Source organism: Malus domestica, chromosome 09, assembly GCF_042453785.1.
Source record: "Malus domestica chromosome 09, GDT2T_hap1".
NCBI lineage: Eukaryota > Viridiplantae > Streptophyta > Magnoliopsida > Rosales > Rosaceae > Malus > Malus domestica.
In genome coordinates, this window is record NC_091669.1 from 31,437,134 (window position 1) to 31,460,033 (window position 22,900).

Sequence of the window (22,900 nt, forward strand, 5' to 3'; positions counted from 1 at the left end):
CTTGATGAAATGTTTAGTGTGTCGGAAACATTGATATATTAAATGTCATAATATAAGTGTTAAACATAAATTTTTTTCAAGTATCCAACTATTTATATTATGACATATTATGCACCGACTGTTTTTGATATACTAAAAAAATATCTTGATTTATACTGACTATGTTTTAGGCGCATTAAAAATCTCTTGGTTTATTCCGACTATGTTTCCGGCAGATTAAAAATCTCTTGGTTTATTGTTATGGGATTTGGATCCTCACCGGATCCCTTCCCTGGGAATCCTAGGAATCAACGAACACGTACTGTTAATAAAAAATGGTACGGTCCTAATTAAATGTTTTTTTATATTTTTAAAAGTAAAGCAGCATCGTTTGGCTTGAAAAATAAAAAGATAAAAAAATTGTGACCGCACGATTTTTGATCAACGGTCTGTGTTTGTTGATCCCTAGGATCCCTAGGGAGGGGATTCGGCAAGTATCCAAATCCTATTGGTATGTGGGGTCCACTGAGTGTCTGACGATCTGTTCGGCTGACGTGGAGTTTGGTTCTGTGACGTGTCGTCGAGTTGAAGTATCACGTGGTCACTTTGGGTGTGCTGGGAGACATCAAAATTCAAAGGTATGCTCAAGGGGGATCGCAGATGAGCATCGGCACATGGTATGTCATTAGGCTAATTGGACTATTAGTTTCCCTTGTGATAAGGTAATTGGAAGATCGTTTATATGGAAATAAAGAAATTAGAATTTATGCTTTTGTGATGAAGTTTGTTAGAATTTATGTCAAAAATTGAAAATTTTATAAACCTTATGTTAATTATTAGCACGCGAGGCATATATATTAAACTAAAACGGAACCCTCCGTACATATTAGGCTAAATGAAACTCTCCGTTAATTGTTAGAACATAAGGCTGACTCACGTGCTAATAATTAACAAAAAATTAATGAAATTTTCAATTATGGGATTGCTCTCACATGAACTCGCTTAACTTCGGAATTCCGATGGAACCCGAAGCCAGTGAGCTCCCAAAAGGCCTCGTGCTAAGTAGATATGGGAATATACATATAATGCTTAGAGGATCCACTCCCCTGGGTAATGTGAGATGTTACAGTATTCATCTTTACTTGTAAGTTGGAGATTTTAGGTTCAATTCTTCCTAAAGGCGAATTAAAATCATATTATTGTTAGCTCATTGTGAGGTTTAGCTTACTCTATTTTCTTAATGTAGATAATACCAATTGTACAAAAAAAAAATTGAGATGCTGAATCAAAATGTTTATTTGGTTATTTATAAAATCAAGTCAATACAAATTTAATAATTAAATAATCAATAAGTGAAGAAAAACAAAGAAGGAAATATGTGTATCCAACAATAAATAAAACAACAATTTTTTTTGGACCTTTACTTCAAATTTGGCTGCAAAATGGAGAATATCAATCTATGTAGGATTTTGGCATCTCCTCAAAATTAGAAAACCATTTTTTTGTCAAAACACTCTACATAGAATTTTTGACATTCTAAGAAGGCAAATACCCTTTCAAAAGTCAATTGGACGAAAGTTGAGTTTGGTATTGTTGTTACTTTTTGTATAAGTTGTTTTTTTTGGAATTATCAGTTGTAAAGTAAATTAATTAAGCGTTTGTCGATGTATTTTAAATATGGTTGTGAGTGAAAAAAAACAATGTAATAGTGTTTAATACAGTTTTACCTAAAATATTAATAAATATGTATTGATGATGGATGAGCTTGAATTACGTACAATGAGGTCGAAAAGGGTTTTAGAGAATGGTAGGGAAAATAAAAAGAGAAAAGGAAACTAATTTTAAGGAGTGGTAACGGCAATGGTGGTGGATGCACAATCGAGTGATGGTGGCGATGTTGCTAATGAACCTTGTACATAGATTTTACCTAATTTTTGTGATACTAATTAGCAAAGTTGGCGTGAGAAAACAAAAAGTAGGATCTAAGTTGCATGTGCTCCAATATGGTCATATTATAATGGGTATAGTGTTGGCTTTCCATCCATACATCTCGGATTTGAAACTTATTCTTTCCTAAATTTTTATTTTATTTTTTATGAATCTCTAAATTATTGCAATAATTTTGAATCCTTCTCCTCCCTCTAATAATTTATATATATGTATAATAAATAAATAAAAAGTGAGATGTATGCTTGAAATGTTAACTCAACCTTAACTTCTCCTTTACAATTCATGTTTAAGTTCATGGTCGATTTTCATAACGATAAGAGGTCTTAGGTTTGATTCTCGCCAAATGCGAATTTAAATCATATTATTGCTAACCCATTGTGAAGTTAAGTTCATCCCTCCTCTCTTTTAGTATAAATAATATCTTTTATTAAAAAAAATGTATATTAGACATCCTAAGATTTATAATGGTTCAAGAATCATCAAACAAGGTTGAGCTTTTGAATTGTAATGGATCTTACAATTCGAGTCTGAGTTGCTCATTTTCGTTGACAGTCACGACGATAGTGTCAGATGTGTGATCAAAATTATATGAAACAACGAACATGGATCAACATGAATTTTTAATAAGGAAAACTAATAAAAGTGGTCTGAAAACTTTGAGTTTTAATGATAAGAACAAAATGAAGGGTAGAGTCAATAGTACCAAGATTGATTTTTTAGTGTAAAAGTGTGATTTTTCGTTAAAGTGAACATTACCGGAACTTTTCGTTAAAGTTCCATTTTTAATAAGAAAAACTAATTAAAAGGGCTTGAAAACTTTGAGTTTTAATGATAAGGACAAAATAAAGGGTAAAATAAATAATACCATGTTTGATTTTTTAGTATAAAAATATGATTTTTCGTTAAAATGAACAAGAATGTGGGGTTTTCGTTAAAACTCCCTTTTTAATAAGGTTGTGTACTTATTCCACGTAAGCTTTCTTATAAATGCAGTCCAACAACAATAAAAGGGTTTGACAAAAAAAATAAAACAACAACAAAAGGGTGAAGGCCCAAAATTAGGAAGTTTACACGACCCAAAACCTTAGTATGAAGGTTGTGTCCGTCTCAGCCCAAAGAAAAAGGCTGTGTCCTTTCAAATCCTAACAAGCTAAGTAGCTCCTCATCTTTGTTTCTTAATTTACAATTAAAGACGTGATTAAAATGATTAATTTGTGCATATGTGTTCCAAATCATGATTATTGGGTCCATTAGTATAAATTTTTGGGACGTATTACTGCAAAGTTTTTGTACTCTATATACTTGGTTATGGAACCTCTCTGAAACCAACACGTGCAAGCTGCAACTGAGACAGACTTTTAATTAAAAAATTAATTACTCCCCTAGTTTCTTTGTCCAAACCTTGTCCTTGTATAATCTCGTTTAATTACCAAATAAGTAAGAATTAATCTTTTATTATTCAAGTGATAGAATATCTTGATGTTTAGAGTTATTTTTTACAACCCACTACGTTTAGCATTCATCTCTGAGTAGATTGGCATGGAATGTCAATTATACAAGGAGAGCAACTATAGTGAAACACATTCAGCGGCGCCAAGACATTTTAGTGAAGTAATGTTATTGTCACGTGAAGATAAATTACATATAAAAATACATTACATCACATAGTGATCAATACGTTTTATGTAATTCATTCTCTTATGATTCTACTTTAAGTGAAAAAAAAAATACAAGACACTAAGGTCATCGTCAATGAAAAGGTCTAAAGGTTTAAAAGCTAAAAAATAGTTTGAGTTGTCCAAAAATTCAAGCCATTATTTGGCCAAATAAGCATTAGACTGACCAAATGTAGCCCCCTCATAGCCTTTTGTGAGGCACAGTTCCTCTACAATAATAATTGATTCAAATCAAACGGTTAAATTGAAAACATACAACGGAAGTTTATTAAATAAAATAATAAATTTAAAGTATAAACTTAAAACTAATAAATTTGGGAACTGTTATTAACATTCCAAAATTTCATTCTACCCTCCTCACAAGTGTATTTTTCTTTTTAATTATAGAAAGTTTGGAGTGCTAATTTTTGGAGTGTTAGTAACAATTCCCATAAATTTTTGAAGGGACTATATTTAGCTTTTGAGATAATATATAAATATGATCTATCATTCATGTAAAAATAATTTCTTATAAAGTAATATTTTTGGACAGACTATATTTATCCTTTCGATTGAAGACGGCCTAAATCCACGAATTGGCCTAATCTTTTTTTTTTTAAATAAGAACTATTACTGCTCCACAAGAAAATTCCACAAATCCACCATGCTTTAAAATTTTTAATAATAAGATCCTGACGTACATTTAAATGTAACGGACAAAATAGCGGAGATGATGTTCAGCTAATATGGGGCCGCGAAGGCCACGTATCGTTGTCGGTACGGTGCAGCCGAACCCACCGGCCCTCGGGCCCTTCCTCTCGCCTGTCCCCCGAGCAAGGTCCAACGGTGGACTTGCTCTTAATCTTAGCAGCTCCGGCGCACATTAGCATTGGGCGGCGCCAAAATATGCCCGTTGCCACCAAAATATTAAATTATGAATCTATTTACTATTTATAAAAATAAAAAATGAAAAAAAAAACTAATCTAATAAGATTACATTCCAATCATATTTTCCAAAAAACAAATAAAAAAAATTAAAAAAAGGGAATTATCCGTACTTTCACACAAAATTGAGAACGCCTTGCTACTCGGGGATGGAAACCAGAACAGGCCGCCAAGATCGTTTCAGCAACCTATTTCGAAACGACAACCCTCCGCCTCGCCGAGTCGGAAACCTACCGGCACCGCCACCACTTCCGGTTTCCGATAACAACCCTCGCTCTTCTTCTCCGTCCACAATTCCTCGACCTCTCCTATCCGAAACACTATCTTCGAGCGGCGGCGACGACACGAAGAGGTCCTTGAGCTTGCGCCGAACCCGAGCGACATCCTTGCTCTTCTGCGGCGGATCACCGTCGCGATTGTCGCCGTCGATGGGTGGAGATTTTGAGGAATTGGTCCGGCTAGGCAATCGGCGGTGGTCCTGGCGGGAGAGGAACATTCTTAGAGTTTTGCGGCGGCGGAGGTGAATGACTGGGCTGGCCGATGGGCTCCGCGTTGGGCTATCGGTGACGGCGCATTGAGTCGCTAAAAGCTTGACTTTTTGCAGGGTCACCATGGTAAACGATGAGTTGGCGGTGTGAATTTTGCGGGGGGCGATTCAACGGTTAAGAATCATGGGTGTCAAAGTGCTGGGATTGGAGTGGAGGAATGTGAGATCTGATCTGGGGAGGAGTGGGAGGGTTGGGATTGGAGTGAGCAAGCAAATAGTGCTGAAAAATGTATTTTATTTATTTGTATTTTGGTGGAGAGGAGAACATAGGTGTCAAAGTGGAGTGTGGGGCGGGGCTTTAGAAAGAAAAAGGCTTGGCTCTCATACATTGACAAGAAATTCTCCCCAATTCATTTAGCGGTCCATTTACAAAATTTTCTGCTTATGATTATTTTGTTATATTATAAATAATTTAAAAATTATATTTATAAAAAAATAATTAAATCAATGTTGTTTAGTCAATCAATTATAATAAATAGATAAACGGTTCGTAATTCATTTACTGAATCCATTCACCTGTTGATAAAGTTCGATGACCAACCGATCTCATATTTAATTTTTTTTGTCTTTTGTTTTTTCTCGCTAAACAGCGTTTTAGTTGTAGTAAATGTCACACTTGTTCTTCCTTTCTCAAATTTAATAAGTGAAAGTCAAGGTCTAACAAATTGAAATCCGATGCTATCCCCTCAAATCTTTGCTTTTCTTTGGCTTCTGGTGTCAAATTGTCAAACAACTTTTTCTTATGTACATGTCACGCGTAACTTTCGTACTCTAAATAAAATGGGCTTTTACAAATAAGCTTGTTAGCGTACTCCATGACATGGCGTTGAAGAATAAGAATAATTGTTTGGTTTGATTGTGTATATAAAAATGTATAATTATACATAATTGTACTGTACATTCACACAAAATACCGTACCGTCCAAATTCATCTCCGCCGTACTGTATAATAAAGAACGTATCGTATTGTGTCATCGTATCATCGTATACCTAGTCAGTCCCTAATCCGGCAATAACAATTTGCGTAGTGGCATCCTTCCTAGATTTACAAGTTACGAGTTACCAAATCAATCCCACGATCTGGAGGATAGAAGCAGCCAGATTGCTCTCACCACCATGGCTTGGATTAAATAGTTTTGTCCCATCTCTTAAAAACCTGTTGAGGTGAAAAATAGAAAAGAAATATTAAAATGTGAGGAAAGGTTATTAAAAAAAAAGAAAAAGAAAAACCATGTATTAGGTTTTTGACAAACGTCTAAACTACAGGGAAAGGGGTTCAAACTTCGGTGCAGAGTATAGAGCAAATTGTTTTAGCTAACTTTGCTGAACCTAAATATGTTCTATTTGTAATATCGAAAAACCGATAAGAAAATACTAACAAAAATACATTTCAAGTGCTGATGGCTTCACTTGTTTATGTACATTGTCTGCTAAGCATGCACAACATTGTGATGATACTTCTTCAATATAACTTGTATCAACAAATCAAAAGAAAATCAACTAACGATATGGAAAGATACTCGAGTTTTAACATCCGTGTATATGAGAGTATACAATACTTTTTACCATCTGTTTTAGAACTCAAGGCTGCAGCCCACTGGAAAAAAAAAAGGAAGGAGGATATGGAAATCTCTACTGCTAAAAGGAACTAGGTGTGGTAGAGCTGCTAACCAATTTATCAGTTCCATTCGAGTCCGGTGAAAGCGGGGGTGGCATATTCCTCAAAAGTCCAACCTCGTCTGCTCCGATATCCAGCACCACTGCTTCGCCGTTTTCTGAACCAAGATCTTCGTTTTGGACTGCTTTCAAACCCTTCAACACTTCGTCCATGGTCGGTCGCATATCCTTCTCCTGTTGCAAACACCGGAAAGCCAATTCTGCCACAGCTGTTGTCATCCTTCTAACTGAAACGTTTGTTTCAAACCCGAGAAGAGGATCGACCAGCTCATTTACTAAATGGTTTTGGATTTTGTTGACGGCCAGGTTGGCCAAATTTATGTCAAGCCGATGCCTATTGGTGTCCACTGCTTGTAATGACGATAAAAGCTCGATCAGGACCACCCCAAAGCTATATACGTCACTCTTGTCTGTGAGTTGGTAGCACTGGTAATACTCGGGATCAACATAGCCGGGAGTCCCTTGCGGAGCAGTTGACACATGGGTGGCATCGTTGGGGAACAAGCGTGACAGACCAAAATCAGCCACTTTCACGCAAAAGTCGTCGTCTAGGAGAATATTGTTGCTCTTGACATCGCGGTGTATTACATCATTGCGATGGAGGTAAGCCAGTGCATCAGCTGTATCTATGGCAATGCTCAATCTAACAGGCCAACTAAGAAAGCCAGATTCCACTCGTTTCCCATGGAGATGGTCAGCCACTGTTCCATTAGGAATATACTCATAAACAAGGAGAAGTTCTCGGCTGCGTTTTGAGGTGCATCCATACAGCTTGACAAGATTCCGGTGTTCAAGACGAGTTAAGATCTCGACCTCATTCATAAATTGCTCCACACGTTTGAAGTTGTTTTCATAAAGGCGCTTCACTGCAACTACACGGCCATCATGTAGTTTACCTGGACGAACAATTAGAACGTTTAACAAAACATAATCAAGATTATCTGTTGGTGAGATAAATTGCTTGCAAAGTAGGTGGAAAAGGAAGTATTTTCGAACCATAGTAAACAGTGCCAAAGCCTCCATCTCCAAGCTCTTTAGCGGGGTTGAAATTTTCAGTAGCTTCCTCTAATTCAGTATAGGTGAAGACCTGAACTCCAAAGTAAGTGCTCGCCTTATTATCATAGTCAGGCTTGGAGGTAAAAGAGGGATAAGACGGGATGCTCTGAGATTGAGAGAGATTAGTTGAGGGAGTTGCAACGCTAGTGCTTGTAAGGGGTGTAGGAACCTCTTTGCTTTGAGTCTCTGCAGCAAGTTTCCTCTTCTTGCGTTGGATGAAATAATAAAAATAGAACCCAACAAAAATGCCGAAAAGAATTGCACCTCCTACAGCAAGACCTGAAGATGAAACAAAATACTGTTTAGATTTTCTTCTCCGCCCCATGATGCCAGTGGAAATATTACAGTAAGTTGTTAATGAAGTGATTTATTACCTATCGCGATTCCCGTCTTTTTTCCTACAAAAAAAAGAAAAGAAAAGGAAAGCAGTGTTAATAAAAAAAAATTGATAGCAGATTCAAAAAGTTAATAAAAAGAACATCATCTCATCCAAACTTGATTTGAAAGTTAGAAACACATGAAGAGAATTTAACAAACTGTAGATACCATACAGCTTCTATAAAACCAAGTAAACTTATATATGGGAAACTAATAAGCAGTGGACCGAATTAGTCATCTACTTGAATTCTTTTTGCATCAAGAACTTTGCATGTCATACACTACAATATACTCCCAAATGTACGGTGTACCAACGATTCTGCTACACAAAGTGTTGCAAACTTCACATATTTTCAAATTAAACTCCAAATGTATGCTGCATCAACTCTGAACATGCCATATGGGGGTATATAGTTTTGCTACAAGTATAAACAACAGTTTACTTGTGCAGTTCAAAGAGTAGTTAGTCTCGTCTACTTGAGTCAACGAAAGAAACACAAATCCATGTTCCAAAACAAATAAATCAACGAAACATTGAGATCGCAACACTAGGAGTGAATTCTACAATACCCAGAAAACCACTAGGAGTGAATTCTACAATACCCAGAAAAAGGAAAATACCTGCCGGGTCACACAACCGTTTGCCGCAAATGCAAACGGGTCGGTTCTTATCCGAGTCAAACCCACAAAGCCCATTGACATTAAGACACTCAGCGCACTGCTTCTCATACGGGTTCGTATAATTGACATTGAACCCGGCCATGATCGCTTCCTTAAACAGAGACCGGTTGCCGACGAGAACCGCCGCCGTGGTTTTGAGAATCGGCACCGTAATCCCGACGGAGCACTTGAACTCGCTCACGATCGGGTCGAGGGGCACCGGCCCGATCAAGTAATAAGCGTCTTTGAAAGGGAAATTAAGGTCGCAGAGAAACCAATTCTGCGGCTTGGGATCGATGAAAGTGGAATTGCAGCCGTAGAAAATAGTGACGTCCATGTCGTCGTCGTCATCGTAGCTGAAGAACTCGGACTCAAGAGTCGAGTTCGCGAGTTTGTCGGTGCAGGTAGAGTTCCAGAGGTCGGACCGGGCGACGGTCATGTTCTGGTGAGCCGGGTCGAGTTTGAGGATCCGGTAGCTCAGCAGCCCGATGGTCAACTCGGGCGAGTCGTCGACGCAGGTGAGGTGGAACTCCGGCGGGCCGCAGTAGGAGGGGCGGGTACCACCGGTGAAGGGGTAGGTGAGGTTCCGGAGGGGACCGCAGTCGAAGGTTTGGGTGCAGTTGGAGAGATCGGCATGGGCGGGAAACGACGTCGCAACGTCGACGGAGCAGAGTAAGAAGAAGAGAAAGAAGAGGAAGAGGAGCGGGAGCATTGAGGGTTAGGTGGGAGTGAAACGACAGCGTCTGGGAGTTGGGGGCGGGCGAAGCGGGAATTGATCAGAGTTCAGTGATGAAATGTGGAGCAAGGATGGAGGTTTTGTGATGACGTGGCGGGCGGCGTTGGTTGACTTGAATGTTGGACTGTACACAGTTTTTGAATGTTTTTCGGAGGCCGCCGACAAAAGATGTGCGCTTTTTACTTTTTAGGCTGTGTTTCGATTTCTTTGCGTTGGCATGCTACGGAAGGAATTTTATTTGTTCAATAATTGATGGGCATTTTGGTAATTTCATCAAGTATTTGTAGTATTATTTGTCATTAAATACCGTAATTATTGTTAATTATTTGTGATCGGTGCGAGTGTTGGTCAACTACTAAAAGGTTTGAGTCAAACAAGGTGAATGGAACCCAAGTAGATGATTTCTTATTAATGGCAGTTGATCAAAGTAGGGAGATTTTGGGTGCGAAAAGAAGATGTCATACAAGATATGTATTGTACTAGTAGTTAGCATATCGTGTTTCTAGTTAAAATTCTCACTTAAAATAAAAAAATATAAAAGTAATCAAAGAGCATATCGAAGAAAAAAAGAGGTGTGCTGAATATTTTGCTTAAAAGTTCAACAACTACGCACATGCAATTTAGTTATTATTAAATCATGGTGGGGGGGGGGGTGTTTTGTGGGTCGGGGGAGGGGGGGTGGTTAATTTGCAAAGAACAATCTCCATCTAGAGTTTGATTAAATGGACCTACGTTTTAGTAGTTTAATGCCTTAGGCATGCATGCATGTGAGCTTTCTTCAACCAACATCAAAACATGGAAGAAATCGTGTTCTTCCCTCAATTGTACCTAAAGAAATTTGACGAAAAATATAAAAGAAAACTCTACCTAGGAAGTTTTTGCCAAAAGTGACCTGTTCAAAATTTATAACTGAATTTACACCAATGGATCATCTTCAAATGCAAAGCAAATCCACTCTAATCAACAACTTCCTAATGTATTGGAAAAGTATAGTTTCCTAGCATATCTGTTTTGCACATTGTTTGATTTCTTACATGTAAAGAGTCATTTCTCTTTACATAACAACGTGACATCATTTCATAATACAAACTTCACAATCTAAACCGTTTGTTCTCTTTATCATCACATACAAATCATCTTCATTTGTTTTGAAGATCGTCCAGTTCTCCATATGAATGAAAAAAATTGATGGTTAATCATGGGGACATTACTTGTTACCATGACCGTCAATTTGTGCAACTAATGTGGATAACTAAACTGTGTTTAAATTTAAAAAACAAATCTAGAGATTATCTTTAATTATGATAAAGACAATGAATTAATGGTTCAAACTATGGCAACGCATGGCAAAATGTTACAACGCGTAATGTAAGAAGATAAATGACTTCTTACATGTGGCTACTTATAGAGTCAAGTATTATTCTGTTGAAATATAAGCACTTGAAACCAATAAAAAATACACTCAAATAAACCCTAATTAAGCCCAAAATATGAAACACAGTTTAAATAAAAAAAACATAGAAGAAAATTCTGCATAATAATATGACGCATTATCGTAATTAATAGATGCACATTCTAGTTCTTGTGTTCTAATAAAAGGTTTAAAAATAATCAATGTTTAATCCAATACTTATAAGCACTGTTCTAAAAATCTCTGCCTAGGCGCTAGGCCCCAGCCCACCGCCCCGATTAATGCCTAGGCCCCAACCCACCGCCTAGACCACCTAGGCACCCGCCTAGCCCGCCTAGGTTGCAAATCACTTAGACAGAAAATACATAACTTTCATTTTTCATTTTGTTTTTTTTTCCAATAAATTGTAAGAGACTTGTTGCATACTTGAATGAACAAACATTATATACTTATTTCACATGTTTTCATTATGTTCCAATACTTCATGATATATATTCATTCTATTTTGTAGTTTATGATGAAATTATATATATTTCAAGTAGAAGCAGACACTTATTTACCTGAAATATGATAGATTTACTTAAATCCGCCTAGTCCGCCTAGGCGCTAGGCCCCGCCTAGCCGCCTAGGCGCTAGGCCCCAGCCCGCCGCCCGACTAGCGCCTAGCAACTTTTAGAACCTTGCTTATAAGTATTTTATTATGTTTCTCCAGCTGTTCTCCATGTCGGTACGGAAAAACTTATATGGCAGGCAGCATAAGATTGCTGAGAACCAAACAAGTTATGACCAATACAAAAATAGTTCCTTTCTCATATTATTTGTTCATTTTGGTTTATTTTAATCTTTATTTTTTACGTTATTTTATTTTTAGTTTTGTTGTTCAAATAAGCTTATTAGTGGGCTCATCGTTGCCACGAGTACTATTTAACATAAAAAATTAATTGAAACTTAAAAGGACTAACTTGAAATAACACCAAAAGATTGAGGAGTTTTACGTACTTAAACCTAGTTTTTTTCAATAGCAATATATCTCAATGGACCATGATGCACCATAGTCCATGACATGGTCATCAACATTCTGCCAAGGTGATTTGCATTGACCAAAAAATGCACCTACATATGATACACATGTGAGTGGGTTTTGTTTTGGCATGGAAAATGCCAGCTGCCTAATGGAAGATTGGAATCTAGAAGCATAAATTAAAGACGATAATAAGAAATAAAAAAAAAAGTAGGCCCCCAACTTGAAGGTTCCAAATGGAATTCCTCATATGAGTTTTGACATGGTAATCAGAAAGAAAATTGGATGGAGATTGAGAGCCTGGAATAGGAGTGAGAAGGGTGTTTGGTAGTGAGCATGGTTATATAGCTTGATTAAGAACAAAACATGAGAGCTTAAAACAACAGACGATGAGAAAATGGTGCGCAGAAATTACTTTCTAGAAAATAAGAGAACTTAAAAGAGCACATGGTTAGTTAGTAGTTTTAAGAAGCAAAGAAGGAGAAAAAAGGTGTAAGAAAATGACTTCTTTAGAAAATTGGAGATAGTTTAAAAGATCGTATAGTTAGATCACTAGTTTAAGGACATAGAAATGGCCACGAGCACGTAATGTGTGTTGCATACTCTTAGGGTTCGTCTCTTCTCTCTCAATCCGATTAATTCCATATAGATTGCTTCCGCATTGCACCATCATTCCTCTACCCTTCCTCCGCCCTCTTTCATCTGCCATTTCTCTCACGCATTTTCCTTTGTCTCTAACAAAAACACATGAAGATGTGCTAAAGCCTAAAACAAATGGATATAAACCACCCTAAACTGGTAATATAAGTTTGTCGTGCAGGATTTTTTAAGAAAATTCTGCACGACAATTTCTTTCACTATCAAATACTAATTTCAATCCGGAATGTTGAGTGCATCAATCCGACGTCAATAATCTACAGTCTATTCCACGTATTGCCAATTCGTTTTTGGTTAGATTAATATCTAAATTCTATCATAAACATACTGAAAAGATATTTAGGCGCATACCTTCACATCTTGCGGGATTAGGTCCATCCTTACAGAAACAGGTGAATTCAGCTGAAGATATATTGTACCCACACTGACCCCCAGACACCTGACATTGGCCACACAAGGTATTACTTGCATCCCACTTCAACCCAAACCCGGAATCAAGTGCAGCAACCAGATTATCCTTGGACGAATTCAACCCCAAATCCGCAGCTGCGGATTGAGAAACGCGGGCAGTGACAGTCGTGTTGCAGTAACCACTAATATTCGGCAGCTCTAAATTTGTGACAAAGTAATTAATGGAAGTGGTCCTACTGTTTACGCTGCAATTGAACTGACCTGTGGGCTGATTTGGAAGAGGAATGAAAATTGGTGGACAATCGTAGAACAGAAGTACTTCTTGAGCATCCGAAGTATTTTCGATATGGCTTGATTTTATGGTGGTATTGGCAGGTGACACCGGACAAAGATTGTTCCAAAAGTCCGTTCTAGCAACCCGTAGAGTACTTGTAGATTGGTTTATATCGAGGACTCGATAATCTTGGCCCTCAAATGAGATCACGGGGGCATCTCCGCTGCAGTTGAGCTTGAAATCGGGGAAGCCACAATAATCTGGCCGGCTTGATCCCCAAAAAGGATAAGGAACATCCCGAAAATTTGCGCATTGAAATGACGCGCTGCAGTTGAGGTATCGATCGTCATCCGCAGCCGAAGAATTTTGAACATGGAAAAGGCATATGGTAGTTGTGATCACAAGGAGTAAAGAGATTTTTTGGAAGGGATAGAGATGTGTTTCCATGGCTAGATAGAGAGAGAGAGAGAGAGAGAGAGAGAGAGAGAGAGAGAGAGAGGTATTCAAAGTGGTTGAAAAAGGAAGGAGATGAACGTGGAATTATCGTCATCTGCAAAGGAGGACTGAGAAGACAAAATAGGTGGGGAAGTACGACCAAGTGAACGTTAGGTTAAATCTTTGTTTAATTATGTTTTTTGTTTTTTAATAGTTAAAAATAGAAGGTTCTATTGGAGCGTTAATTTAATTAGGAGTGCTTATAGTCAATGGAAAGTTTTGGAGGCCAAGTCTAACTATTTTTATGGTCAGCTTTGAATAGAGGTCTCGTCACCAAATATGTATTGGTTGTCGAACAGATGAGCCACCTTATTAGAAAAATTGGCTTAATTTTGGATTTGTATATAGCTAAATCCCTCTGCACTTAGATTACAACCATCAAAGTCAACAAAGGGTGACTCACGTTTTCGGTGGAATTGTAGAGTTGTATGGTAGGTTAGGTGTATTTTCTGAAAGAAATATAGCGTTTGACATGTGTGCAGAAACTTTTATTTAACTGCTTGTAGTAGGTAAAACGAGAACTTAGAAAGAAAAAAAGTTTCCAGTGTGAGAAGAGCATCAAAAGGGGTTGACTAAATGATTATGGTAACAACAAGGGATCAAAATGACAAAAAAATGAACAATCTTAAGAGTTTTTGGGTGGCTCGAGCAGTATTTCCAAGGAATATAAGTAGTTGTTTGGTATTCAATTCGAAAAATAATTCATAGTTTTCGAAATGATTAACATAGCTACGTTATTAGTAATAATTGGTTTCAGAAACCAAAAACATTGAATCAAACATGGGTACCAAACTAATCCATTAATTGTTTGCTGTTTATGCAAACAATTGGCTCTAACTATACTAGATCCCTTCCCTCTGCTTCCTAATTTTTCATGGGACCAGATAGCTCACACCCGAATTTTAGGCCCGGGTTTTCTAACACATACGCCTAATTAAACACGGTTTACGTCTAATCATCTAAAACAAAGAGCAAGCTAGGAGTTCCATATGTGTAATTTATAAGGGAATGACAAGGGACAGACGTACCTCCGCCTTGACTTGAAGTACTAGTTCCATTACATGTGGATGCATAGGCTCGATCTGCGCAGAAGCATCTGAATCCAGAATTATTAGTATTGTCAAGCCCACACTGTCCACCTGATCCCAAACATTTGTCGCATTCATCGTTGTCAATCTCCAATTGCAGTGAGAAACCCCCCTCTACCGCATCGGTGACAATTGCTTGACTGGGCATAGTGGCGGCCTCTATAGCAAGAGCAGCTTCTTCATAAACGGGAACAATAACCTCATGTGTACAGCTCACAGAATATGCCTGACCAACTGTCACCGGTTGTGTCACATAGTAAACAGGGCTCACTGTATTGCTTATGTTGCAGGACTGCGGACTAGGAAGCGTTATGGCGGCAAAGCATTGGTAGTAAAACGTCATGTTTCTATAACCAGAAACATAATCAAACAGAGAGAAGTTGAGGGTGGTGTTGACAAAAGTCTGAGGACAAATAGTACCCCAGTAATCGTTCCTAGCGACCTTAACGGTCCGAGAATTTGTAGTGTTCATTTGGAGAATTCTATAGCTCGCACCCTTCATGTTGAACACAGGGAAGTTGTTTAGGCATTGGACCTCAAATCCGGGTTGACCACAGTAACTAGCTCGGTTTACCCCCCAAAAGGGATAGGATATGCCTCCGACGCTACCACAAGTGATATTCCTGCTGCAGTTTGTGAATTGTTGATTCTGGCATAGACTTAACTCGACGTTGATCGAAAGGAAGGAAGCGATCAAAAGAAATGGAAACAACGATTGGAGCAGAAAGAAATGCATGATGGATGTTGGAGGAAAACTCTCAGCAAAGAGATTGGAGCATCAGATGGAATGGGGAATTAGTACAAGGAATAATATATATATATAAGTTGTTCAAACTTCCAAGTCATGAAATGTAAGCCTTTGAAATATTCAATGAAACAGTAGCCTCTCCTGTTTCTGCTATGCGTTTTCTTCTCATATGTTTTTTCAACATTCTTATCTGAATGTCTTGCACACCGGCGAATCCGAAGACGCCTCGTACTAGTTTAATAATATTTGTAGGTAATTTCCTAGCCCACTCGGAATGATCTAATTAGAGGTATTTTTATATTGAGGTATGAAAAGTATGTCGTTCCAGCCTTCCAGAAGCTATACGCAAAGTCAAGGGGTGATGGAGTCATTGAAAGCCGTCGCAACTAGAAGGGTCGTTATAATAAAAAGGAGAAAATTATTTTCACCTTTTTTTTAATTACTATATTACAAATGTAAGGAAAATGCCATGATGAAAACAATAAACAAGAAAAGATTCCTCAAGTTGTTCTGTGTGAGAGGGAGAACCCCATAAATAATACGACAGGGATAAAATGTTTATAAAAAAAAAAAAATTAAAGAAGTGTTATTTCCAATCCACTGTCATATTTCTCAATTTAATTTTAATCAAAATTATAATTATAATTGTTCATTTGCAAAGTAACCGACAAGGATCTTGAAATATATATAACGATAATAGGTTGGGCACAAAAATGTAACATGAGTCTTAGATTTACATTGAGTTGTGAAGGGAATGGACGATATGTGAGCCAAATTTGCATAAAAGACTTACAAAGGATGAAGACGGAAGGAATTTTGAAATAAAAAAGTGTGGATCGATACCCTTTCCAATCAAATGGTAAGAAGTTAGAACTGATGATGGTTGAATATTTACGTTGGTCACTGGAGTGCATAATCACAAAACTATGAAGCATGTGGAGGGTTGTTGATTTCCTGGTAGAATTATGGAATGAAAAAGTGTAGACGCTCTTTCCAATTAAAAGGTAAGAAGCTAGCAACTGATAATGATTGGATATTGATGGTACTTACTAGAGTGCATAATCACACAACAATAGAGCATTTGGAGGGTCATTAATTTGCTAGCAGACCATTGTCGAAGAAGACTTCGTTGTTGGAGAAATGGAACTTCAGTTTTTCAGAAATACTATATAATGAGCGGAGAAATGGCATATTAGAGATTGGTTAGGAAGGCTATGTACGTGCGAAGTTACGCGCTTTGTTAGGCTTGGGTCAGTTTTCGCAGGAGGGGATTTTGAAATCTTGATTTGTATATTTGGCTATGTGTAATTAGGTTTTGATTACCTTTCTTGTAGTACACACAATTGTAATCCTATTTATAATTTTTTATGGAGAAGAATACATCATACAGAAAATTCACATAAACTATTAAATTAAGTAATTGATAAATGAAAAAAGTGTGGAGTATTTTTTATTTTTTATTAAACAATATTATCTACAGGGACGGGAAAGTAGGCTAAGCCTTACACTTAACTAGTTATAATAATGTAATTTAAATTCACCTTTAATGATAATCAAACCAATACGGAGTTTGAATTTAAGTTTCTCTAAGTTTGGATTTTTCGTAAAGAGATTGTCCAAAAATGTATATCAATTTCAAACAGGGAGAGATGGACCTCATACGCTGTCCTCACGCACCTTGAGTACAAAAAATAAAAAAATAAAAACTAAAAACCAAAAAATAAAGTGGTAATCGATCAGACTCTGAAACTCTTAAAAATATCCCAATCCCTATCATGTTCCTATAATCTATTGACAAACCAATTAAGTAAGGACTAAGACACAGCCGGTTCATCTTTTCCAACTTCAGACAACTTCATTATAATTTGAAAGGGACATGCCCTCAAACTTTGACAAATATCAGCACTAATTTGACCACTAAACTACATGACCCCTAATTGTTATGGAAGGTTAATATTAATTATCTGCCTAGCTAAAGTAGATTATCAATTTAAACCACATTTGTAAATTGTGTGATAATGTTAGGGAGATCAAATTTTTAAATCAAATTTATAAACTAAATAATGTGTCAACAATTAAAAAAAAAGCGCATTAGTCGACACTTAATTAATAATTCAATCATCAACAAGTAACAACCACGTTTGGTTTGCATAATTTGATTTAAAAGTTTGATCTCCCTAGTATTACCCATAAATTATGTGATGTGTCATCAATAGAAAATAAGTACGTAAATCAATACTTAAGTAATACCTGCATAAATCGTAATTATGGTTAAAAAAAGGTGTTGCACAAAAATCACTTATGAGTATATTTTTTTTCCTTTGATAAACTGGTTGTGAAAAGAGCCTTACATAATTTTGATTTTATTTATTTATTATTATTTCTTTAGATGGTTTAATATGCTAAATTTGTACAGTTGACAACAATTTCATTTGTTTTCAAACATTTTATTACCACGATCACATTGCTAATCACTCTAATTTTGTCTACATACGTATGGAGTCCAAAAAGTGGCTAAAATATTCTTAAAATTGACAGTGACTGAAATATTCTAAACAATATATACAGTCCCACAGTCCCTGCTTGGTATAATTAGTACTTTCAACACTCTTCCTAGCCACTCTCTAATTCTCCAACATCGGTTAGTTTGTTCAAGCAATTTCTAACCGTATATGCTCTCCCATTCCCTCAATTTGGCATGGGTTTAATGAAGTCACATAAGTCCATGGGACAAAACAAAGTAGTGTAGCCGGTTTGGCACACATAATTGTATGGTACTGATGAATGTTTACCTACTTCGAATGGAAGTCGGTAATGATGAAATTGAGAGTCCACCATAAAACCAATTGGCAATATGAGGAGTAGTCCAAGACCATATAAGCACATAACAAACATTGTCCCTTACCAATGTGTGACAACTCTCAACAGGGAATAGGATCCACTACCTTATTCTAATCAATCTAATTCTTAATTTTCTTTAGATATTGAAATACGGACTGTAATGTGGAGATCACTACATGTATCCTGTACGTATGTGGAAGTCATGAATCGTAATAATTCCAATAACTATGATCTATGCAAGTATTGAAAGTCCGAAATCCAGTTGATGATCACTATACCCAAAAAAGTTTGATGTAAGGAACTCAGTTGCCAAAATTGTTTAGCCTACTGATATTTCCTTTCCCTCTAATTAATTGTAGGACGAGTTAAGGATTCAAGTTACTAGAAAGAAATTCAGCTTAAAATGCAAAATCAAGCACAGCTATTGGGTTCTTAGTTCATACCTTTAGCAGGTGGCAGTGGCACTGCTGCTGGATTGTTTATGGCCGCTGTTGTGGCGGCAGAACAAGTCCGGGACTCGGAAGTTTGATTTGGGCAGTGACAAACAGTCTCATTCAAATTCCAACCACAAACACCCCTTGAATCAACACACTCGTCACATTTTCCACTATCCACCTTATACTTCACCTCAAACCCTTCTCTCACTGCAGCTTCAAGTGCCGTCACGTTCAGTATACTGAATATTCCGAGACCTGTAGGATCACTAATCCGAACAACCACCTTTGACTTACAAATCGGAGTGCCCGGGACAACTGCAGGTACTGCAGCCACATTCGCGTAAGTTTCGTTGTCGGGGCACTTGAAACCTCCAGCTGGTGAGCTAGAAGCACAATCATAGAGTAACGTGACATCCGAAGAACCGAAAACATAGTCGAAAAGATTGGAATCGAGTTTGGTGTCCCCAAACTTTGGTGAACAAATTTTGTCATAGTAGTCATCTCTCACAACTTTGAGTGTCTGTTCATCTTGGTTAATCTTCAACAATCTGTATTTGACCCCCATATTCTCAATGGTGGTAACATCATTCGAGCATGCGAGCTTCAGTTCCGGATAGCCACAATTGTCCGGCCTTCCATCTCCCCAAAAGGGAAATCCCACTTTTGTGATGCCTCCGCAGTTAAACGTATTGCTACAATTTGTGTACGAATCGAAGCTTGAGGAAAAAGGAATGCTGATGAGAACAAAGAAGGCGAAATGGGATGAGTAAGAAGGCCAGGAATTCATATTTGGGGGAAGAGAGTGTTTTGATAGAAATGAAATGAATAGAGTTTGGTAGTTGTGGTTGGAGGTGGGGCGACACTTACGAGGAAGGAACTGGAGATGAGCTAGTGACGTTATGGGAAAAGCTTATTCAAAGATGATGGGATATATGGGACAAATTATGAGTACTCCATGAGGTTTTGTTTACTTATTCTTTTTTAAATACTTTATATACAATCGAGAGATCTAGAATTCGACTAATTAAGATACACAATAAGCTAGCTATATTTAGTATCGTATTCATCATTTAGGAGAGTCGAATATAATACTTCTCACTTACATTTAAAGTGAAATGAAACAATGATAATTTGGTATTGAATAGTCAAACTAAGATAATGAACTATTGAATCGTTGTGTAGAATGGCTCGTGTGGTTTTGTTGACTTGATCAAAAAGTGTCATTTAACGCAAGGCAAAAATTCTTCACCTCTGCGTGTGATTTTTATCGTTTGGGGTTATCTGCTACAAGTCAAGCCAAAATAATTAAGTACGAGAAATTTTTCAGTGTGATCGTCACACGGGATGGTATATCACGTGTCATTATATAAATTGTAGGATATATGTATTAAAAAGTTAATAACTTAAAAAATAAAATTTTTCACCACTTACGTAAAAACACGTACTGTACCACCCGTTTTCATGTCACAACTAAAACTTTTTCATTAAGTACAAGCGTTTCCCAACAAGCAAAGACACACAGATTTTAATGGCCTCACAAATTACATCGGGTCGGTTCATCCAACTCCCACCAACCTGATCACGTACGGTCTTGCAACGGTAGTTGGCTCTTAATTAGAAGATATTTAGGTGGTATTTAAGGGGTATGTTGTCCTTCTTTTTATTTGTTATTTTTTATTTTAGAAATATTGGTAAAAATTAACTCACACCAAAGTGTATAAATATTATTACTTCCCATCACTTTCTTTTGATCACACTCACCACATATATCATTAAGCATAACGTGAAATAAAAGCTAACATTTGAAGAAAATAACTCATATGGAGCAGATCTACAAATCCTAGCAAACACAACCCAAATTCACATAGATCCACCATTGTCAGGAGCACATATATTTAACTGAAAAGTATAAACATGCATCAAACGAAAACTAAAAAGTGAAAACTCTAGCTACATCATTCTAAAATATTTTGTATTACGATTTTCTAACCAACTTAACTTGTGAAATTGAAAGCTTTCACAAAGACTCGTTTCGGGCTTGGACACTATATAGCAGATGCAATTGAAAGAGAAAATAAGAAAATTGCTACTTATCTTTTAAGACGAATGGTATAGAAAGGAAAGTGAGAACGTGACATTTTGAGGTTCGACGCGTGTTGACCAGATCTTCATCATTTGGAAGTGGTTCTTGCTCAGTTGCTAGGGTTTTGTTTTCACATTACCTCCTTCAAAATTGTGGTCCGCTCATCTCAATTTTAAAAAGAAAACTAATGAAAATGGCTTGAAAACTTTGAGTTTTAACGATAAGGACAAAATAAAGGGTAAAGTGAATAGTACCAGGATTGACTTTTTAGTGTAAAAATGTGATTTTTCGTTAAAGTGAACAGTACCGCAGGCTTTTCGTTAAAACTCTCTATTTTAAAATTGTAAATTTTGGGCTTTGATGCTACATTTTATACAAAAGACAAACCTTTGGGCCTTCTTTCGGCAAACAAACAACAAACTTTTAGGTTTATAAAAAATTAAGTTGTCACTTAGTACTACGGTCTAGTGGTATTCCTCTTCAATTGTAAGTGAGAGGTTTTAGGTTTGATTCTCGTCAAATGTGAGTTTGAACTACATTATTGCTAGCACATTGTCAGGCTAAGCTCACCCCCTCTCCCTAGTGTAGATAATATCATTTGTTAAAAAAAAAAAGTTTCTGTAAGATCCCACATCACACGGGGGAGAGGAGGTGATGTGCCTTATATGTACATGCTCACCTCCCTATAGTAAGACGCTTTTTGGGTGGAAACCCAAGAACAAATCCATGAGGGCGTGACCTAAAGCGAACAATATCTTACTATGCGGACTGGGATGTGACAGTTTCTCCGGTACACATCACCAAATACCAATACCTAAGAAGCACTAGTTCGGCAAACTGGTGCCGAACTCCAGTCACAAGTGACTTGAAGTGGCTCCAATACGACTAAAAAATGGAGCGGAGCGGCTTGGAACGCCTCGGATTCGCCAAATTTAGTTGACGCATGACTGAGTTAGCAGTGGCGACCTCACTCGCGATGAAGAAGGCCCTTGACTAAGGGGCAGTTTGGGATTCCTGTGATTTAAGAATAATTAGTTAAAGGTTAAAACAACTGAGCTTTTGATAAATTATATTTTTAAAGAGTATAAAATCAATTTAAAAACATTTGGTAAATTTTAAAATAAGTGATATAATCGTATATAATGACAAAATTAGGTATGATATGAGGTGGTGACAACAATAACTATGGTTGCGACATTGGTTGCATTGATAGTGGTGGTTGTGGTAAAGGTTTTGGCATTTGCGGTGGCAATGTTAGTGGTGCTGATGTTGGTAGTGGTATAAGGTTGGTGGTTGCAATTGTAGGTGGTAGACATGAAGGACGTGATGGTGGCGGTGGGGGTGGATATTGTTATGAAAGTGGCAACGGTGGGTATCAATAGTGGGGTGTGGTGGTTGGGGTGCAGAAGTGACAATGGTGGTAAGGGTGGTGACAATAGGGGTAGTGGTTGCAGTTGTAGTGTTTATGGCGGCGGAGGGAATGATGGTGGTGGGAATGCCGGTGGTGGATGTTGTTGTTATTGTGGCAGTGGTTGCGGTTATGGTTAAAGCGATGGTGACGATTGTGGCAAAAGTGATGGTGCCAATGATGATGGTGTAAGGTTAGTGGTAGGTAGTAGCGACCAATTTAAAAAACTAATGAATTGAAAATATTCACTTAAGACTCAACTTCGTTGATTATTAAAGCAGCTTTTAAAAGCAACTTACAATTACTTTTAATTGATGTCTGGAGACCATTGTTATTAAAATAAATTAGAAAATTATAATCTTTTTATGTTAGAGAAAACTAGTCTTTTTCACATCAAAATTTAGACAGAGGTGCCCAATATACTGGGGTTTGCAGACTTGCAC

The 22,900-nt window shown here is 37.2% G+C and overlaps 2 protein-coding genes across 9 annotated transcripts; both read right to left on the reverse strand.

Annotated features, from left to right (window-relative positions):
• Positions 1 to 4,233: 4,233 nt before the first annotated feature.
• Positions 4,234 to 5,409, reverse strand: LOC139188011 (uncharacterized). The gene has a single exon (XM_070804856.1). The coding sequence runs from the start codon at positions 5,140 to 5,142 to the stop codon at positions 4,669 to 4,671; it is 474 nt and encodes a 157-aa protein (XP_070660957.1). The 5' UTR covers positions 5,143 to 5,409; the 3' UTR covers positions 4,234 to 4,668.
• A 501-nt stretch (positions 5,410 to 5,910) lies between these two features.
• Positions 5,911 to 19,923, reverse strand: LOC103444141 (LEAF RUST 10 DISEASE-RESISTANCE LOCUS RECEPTOR-LIKE PROTEIN KINASE-like 1.3). Of its 8 annotated transcripts, none has more exons than XM_070804862.1 (5): positions 18,973 to 19,916; positions 8,184 to 8,207; positions 7,750 to 8,088; positions 6,748 to 7,649; positions 5,911 to 6,232 (listed from the first exon to the last, which is right to left on the reverse strand). In XM_070804862.1, the coding sequence occupies exons 1-5, from the start codon at positions 19,751 to 19,753 to the stop codon at positions 6,203 to 6,205; spliced, it is 2,076 nt and encodes a 691-aa protein (XP_070660963.1). In that variant the 5' UTR covers positions 19,754 to 19,916; the 3' UTR covers positions 5,911 to 6,202. The 8 variants fall into 8 exon arrangements, with proteins under 8 accessions (XP_070660963.1, XP_070660959.1, XP_070660962.1 ...); XM_070804858.1 differs by lacking the exon at positions 18,973 to 19,916 and adding an exon at positions 14,881 to 15,955; XM_070804861.1 differs by lacking the exon at positions 18,973 to 19,916 and adding an exon at positions 13,024 to 13,957.
• Between the last annotated feature and the right edge of the window lie 2,977 nt (positions 19,924 to 22,900).